The sequence below is a fragment of the Gopherus evgoodei genome, unplaced genomic scaffold (genome assembly GCF_007399415.2).
Source record: "Gopherus evgoodei ecotype Sinaloan lineage unplaced genomic scaffold, rGopEvg1_v1.p scaffold_39_arrow_ctg1, whole genome shotgun sequence".
Taxonomy (NCBI): domain Eukaryota; kingdom Metazoa; phylum Chordata; order Testudines; family Testudinidae; genus Gopherus; species Gopherus evgoodei.
In genome coordinates, this window is record NW_022060060.1 from 1257071 (window position 1) to 1262637 (window position 5567).

Here is a 5567-nt window from a genome sequence, read left to right on the forward strand (position 1 = left end):
TCTCTCACAGACACACATGGACACTCCTTGCTGTCTCTGTGTCACACACACACACACACACACACACACACACACACACACACACACACACACACACACACAAAGACAGACACTCCTTGCTGTCTCCGTGTCACACACACAGACACACACTGTCCTGTCTCTCTCTCTCTCTCTCTCACAGACACACATGGACACTCCTTGCTGTCTCTGTGTCACACACACAGACACACACATTGTCCTGTCTCTCTCTTTCTCTCTCTCACACACACACACACACACACACACACACACACACACACACACACACACACACACACACACACACAAAGACAGACACTCCTTGCTGTCTCTGTGTCACACACACAGACACACACATTGTCCTGTCTCTCTCTCTCTCTCTCACACACACACACACACAAAGACAGACACTCCTTGCTGTCTCTGTGTCACACACACAGACACACACACTGTCCTGTCTCTCTCTCTCTCTCTCTCACACACACACACACACAAAGACAGACACTCCTTGCTGTCTCTGTGTCACACACACAGACACACACATTGTCCTGTCTCTCTCTCTCTCACACACACACACTTTCCTGTCTCTGTTTCTCTCTCTCTCTGTCAGATAAAGAGAAGGAATGCTGAAATCCTTCCGATTGCACACGCAAACCCAGTTCTGTCCTCTTGCGCCTCTGTTATGAGTCTGACACATATTTCCAACACTGGGGGGTAACTCCCAGTCCCCCTGAGCCAATGGGAGTTTTACTTTTGACTTCAGTGGGACCAGGAGTCATCATTTCACAGCTGAGTCTCTGTAAATATGTACCGAAGGCAGCTGTGCCGGAATGGAGCCTTCAGCCTGCTCTAGCTCTCTCCACATTTGGGGGTACCCCAGGCCTGGCTCCTCTCACGTTAAATGATTCCTCTGCTACACTTTGCCCCTCTTAGTTAGTGGCCAAACTTATGCAGGCCGGGCCGAAGGAAGGAAAATGAGGTGAAGCTACATGTTGACGCCACTTGTGAGACCGTTTCTGCCCTGCCCAATTGTTATCTTGGATGTGATTTCAGAATAAACTGAACAAAGAGTTCTTTGGCACCTTATAGACTAACAGACGTTTTGGAGCATGAGCTTTCCTGGGTGAATACCCACTTCATCGGATGCATGGATTTATTGAAACAGAGAGGTGCAGAATGACTGTCTCATGCAAGAATAAACCAGACAGCAGTGGCGTTAAATTTCTGTGGGCTCAGAAAAACAGGATTATTTTAGAACAGGCAATTCTTACATTGAGATGCTCTCTGCACATGGGATATTTTATTATGAATCGGCAGGTGCAAGAAACTTGGAGTTTGGATACAGCTGAATCCAATAGCTTCTGTGCAGGGAATTCTCACACTCTGCCGGTGAATTTAGGTCTCGTGGCCGCATTTCCCGCTTCCTGCAGAACATGGCATCGGCTACTCTGGATCCCCGGTGGCTTTGCAAATGTAGCAGCGTGTTCAGGTGTGTGCAAACTGTGACAAAACCAGGGTGTGAAAAAATCTAGTGCAGGTTCCACCTTGGCCCTGTGGCTCCTGCTTCCTGCCTGTCTGCTCCTGGCAAGGCAGGTGGAAGGACGGGCGGCTAAGTGTGAATAACACTGTGGAGGCGGATTCTATTTCTGCGCCAGGAGGAAATGTATAAGGGAGGGGGTCTCGGTTCTGTCGGAACCGCGGGTCTTTGATAATCACAGGGAATGTTCGGAGCAGCGAAGCCCGGATGAAGGACTGGGGACTTCACACTCCGGGTTCCGCTCTGTCTGACCGCTCTGCGCTGGCAGTGGCTGGGGGCACCGAGAGGGAGGGGGCTTCGCGCTGGAGGTTTCTGTGCTAACCGCAGGAGGTTTCTGATCGCTGTGTCTGTCGCACAGTAATACCGGGCAGTGTCCTCGGCTCTCAGGCTGTTCATCTGCAGATACACCGAGCTGCTGGACTCGTCCCTGGAGATGGTGAATCACCCTTTAACCGCGTCACTGTAATATGCTGCTGAGCTAGAAGCAAGATTGCGTATCTCTGCGACCCATTCCAGCCCTTTCCCCGGAGCCTGTCGGACCCAGTCCATGAAGTAGCTGCTGAAGGTGAATCCGGAGGCTTGGCAGGCGAGGCGGAGAGATCCCCCAGGGGTTTGAATCCCGCCTCCGGACTCCACCAGCCGGACCTGGGACTGGACACCTGGAAAGACAGAACGAGAATCACATTCACCCCTGGCCTGGCTCAGAGCCCCTGGGAAGCAGCAGAAAGGTTCCCAGTGACGTCACTGCGCTCTGGGTGGGGGTAGGGATGTGCAGCCTCCCCTGGTGTCTCCACTCCCTGTCCCGGGGAGGGGGAGAATATCACCTGGAAGGGCCGCTAGAAAAAAAGCGAGGCTCCGCCACAGACTCATGTTGCTGACGCTGGGGGTGTTTCTGGTGGGAATTTCACAGACACCTGGACTTGTCCCTCCTCCCTCCCTACTGTGCTGAGTCCCGTAGATCACGGGGTTTCTATAGAGCACCGGGGCCCTGAATTTGCATCTCCTCCTCTTCATAAGACACATCTTGGACCTGAGCCCTCAGCGCAAACAGCCTTCCGGGGGTGGGTGTAGTGAGAAAGGGTTACCTGGTCCCCTTCTCCTCCAGTTAAATTTGACTGTGTCCCGGGAACAGAGTCATATCCTGAAAAGTGATTTAAGTGCTTAAGGTTCTAGATCCTAGTAGCTTTCACTGACCCTGACCCTAAAATCACTTGGGGGTAATTACTCAGAGTCTAGTCACATGGGTAACTATTCCCCGGGGTGGCTGAGGGCTGCAGTGTTAGCAGGAGACCTGGGTTCTCTCATTGAGGGTTTTTGAATGGCTGTAGATGTGGTTTGAATCACTGTGTCCCTAGCACAGTAATACGTGGCCGTGTCCTCGGTTCTCAGGCTGCCCAGCTGCAGATAGGCCGTGCTTATGGAGGTGTCCCTGGTGATGGTGAATCGACCCTGGAAAGCCTGGGCATAGCTAGTGCCACCATTACTGGGATTAATATATCCGATCCACTCCAGTCCTTTCCCGGGAGCCTGCCGCACCCAGCTAATGCCGTAGCTGGTAAAGGTGTAGCCGGAGGTTTTACATGTCACCTTCACAGACTCTCCAGGCTTCTTGATTTCTGCCCCGGACTGGGTCAGCTGGATTTGAGAACTGACACCTGTAAATAAACAACAATAAAAACATAGTTAATTCCATTCTTTTCCTCCTCTTCCCAGGTTTATCCTAGTCCTTCCATTACCCTCTTCATGGCAGTATCTGATCTGTTTGTGTGTAATAAGGAATTTATCCACACCACAGTGCTGGGAAGGAGGGAAGTGCAGTTATCTCCATTTTGAAGAGGGGAAACTGAGGCATAAACCCAGCCTGAGATTTTTCAAGATGTCTAAGGGATTTCGACACCTAGTTCCCATTAAAAATAATGCAAATTGTGTATCAAAATCCTCTTGTTGGCTTTAAAATTATATCCTATGTGATTTATTTAAATCTCTAGGATTTGGAATCCAGAATTCCTGAATCCCTCTGCTCTGTCTTAGTCTTAAAACCATTTCCCCTATCCTAGCCCAGCTGTCCTAACCAGACACCTGTAGGTTCATCCACTCACCTGAGAAAGCTGCCAAAAAGAAGAGAAACCCCAGACAGATCATTTTCATTCTCCACAACAACCTGGTGGGCTGCAAAGCAGTAACCCTTCGTCTGCTGGCAGCTCTTCGGTGAGGGTCGCCTGCTCTCCTTTATCAGCCATTTTCACTTCTTCATTTACATGTGGGTTTGCTAAATCATTTGACTAAACCTCAGCTTCACCTGCCGTTACAAATAAATGACCTCAGAATTTAGCGGGACCCAGTCATGGAGGACGCCAGAGCAAATGAATGAAATTTAGGCACCAACCCAGGAAAACACTAAATCACTCTGAGCTCAGTGGTACTTAAATACGGGCTTAAAGATTGTTGGTAAAATCCAATATTAAGGTGTGTAATACTGGGCTATCCAAATGTAACACCCAGGATATGAAACTGAAGTAACAGAATCAATGAATGTGTGAACACTAGCACCTGTAGCTGATGGAATACGGACCAGCACTGTGATTTTCAGACCCTCCGAGGAGCGCTGGGTACTCAGTTCCCACTGATTGGAAAGGGATTTGGCTGAGCAAACCCTCGCTTTGTCCTCAGCACCTACGGGTGGAATTTTCAATGATTCCCTGTGAGTGTTCCCGGGTTCGGTCTTTGGGAAGAAATGTTCCATAATCGAACATGACGCTCTGCTGTCCCCATGCGGTTCTGACAAACAGAGAAAAAATTCCCTCCTTTTCTTCCTTTAGGTTAATGGAACTTGCTCGTTTTTGTGTCCTGTGTCACAGAGTCACCGGGCGAGGCTCTGGAACTGCTCCCCACAAAGCCAGTCAGGACTTTGGGGACCCTCCTCTCCCTTGGAGCAGACTTGTTCAGGGCAAGAAGCTCACACGTCTTCACCTCCTGGGTCTCTACTTGGAGCATTCAGCATCCTCTGCCCCTCTGTGGGCTTCCCACAGCGAACCTGCCCCAGTGGGGTCCTGGGGAAGCCACAGGGTCCTGCACCCCCACTTCGCAGTCAGACATGACTCTCAGCCAGCCAGTAAAACAGAGGTTTATTCGATGACAGGAACAGGGTCTAAAACAGAGCTTGTAGATACAGTGAACTGGACCCCTCAGCCGGGTCCATTCTGGGGGGCAGTGAGCCAGACCCCCCCCCACATCTGCACTTCACTCCTCCTCCCCAGCCAGCTCCACACTGAAAATCCCTCCAGCCCCTCCTCCTCTGCTCAGCCTCTTTCCTGGGCCAGGAGGTCACCTGACCCCTTTGTCTTCAGCGCCAGAATTTTTTGGGGGTGCTATTTTGCCACGGGGGTGGCATGTGGCTCCGGTGGAGCCGCCGCAGTCATGCTGGCAGACAGTGTGCTGGTCTAAAGGATCAGGCGGACCTACCGCGGTCATGCCGGCGGCAGGTCCACCAGAGCCTTTAAACCGGTGGACCGTTCACCAGCATCACTGCAGCAGCTCCACCGGAGCCGCGGGGGGCAACGAAACGGCCGTGCGCCTAGGGCGTGAGAAACCCTGACGCCAGTCCTGTTTCCAACCCACAGTGCAATGCCCCTTTTCCGTCTTGGCCCCAAGGCTCTGCTGTGGTGTTTGCTCATTGCTCCCCCCTCGTGGTGGACTGGAAAAGGGGAATGAATATCTGAGGGTTATTTATTTATTCGTTTAACCCAGAATCTTTTTTCTTCCCAAGGAAATGTTTCTTGTGCCAGAAAAGCCAGCATTGGTGGGGAAATTATTCAATTAACTAGACAAAGGGGGGGAAATCAAACAAAGAAACAATCTTGGTGTAGTCTAGTGCCAAAAGCTGAGCGTTCCGGGTCTTTCTGCTGGAATGTGTCACTGACACCAGTGACACTAAGGGGGCGCTAGACTGAACCGGAGTGAACCTGGTTGAGGCTCCATGGCCTGTGTTATGCAGGAGCTCAGAGCAGTTTCT

The 5567-nt window shown here is 51.2% G+C and overlaps 1 gene segment (V, D, J or C); it reads right to left on the reverse strand.

Moving 5' to 3' along the window:
* Window positions 1-1996: 1996 nt before the first annotated feature.
* Window positions 1997-3744, reverse strand: LOC115642235. The segment is given in 4 exon segments: window positions 1997-2214; window positions 2301-2352; window positions 2900-3210; window positions 3655-3744. Coding segments are annotated over 4 exon segments (630 nt in total).
* Window positions 3745-5567: the final 1823 nt, after the last annotated feature.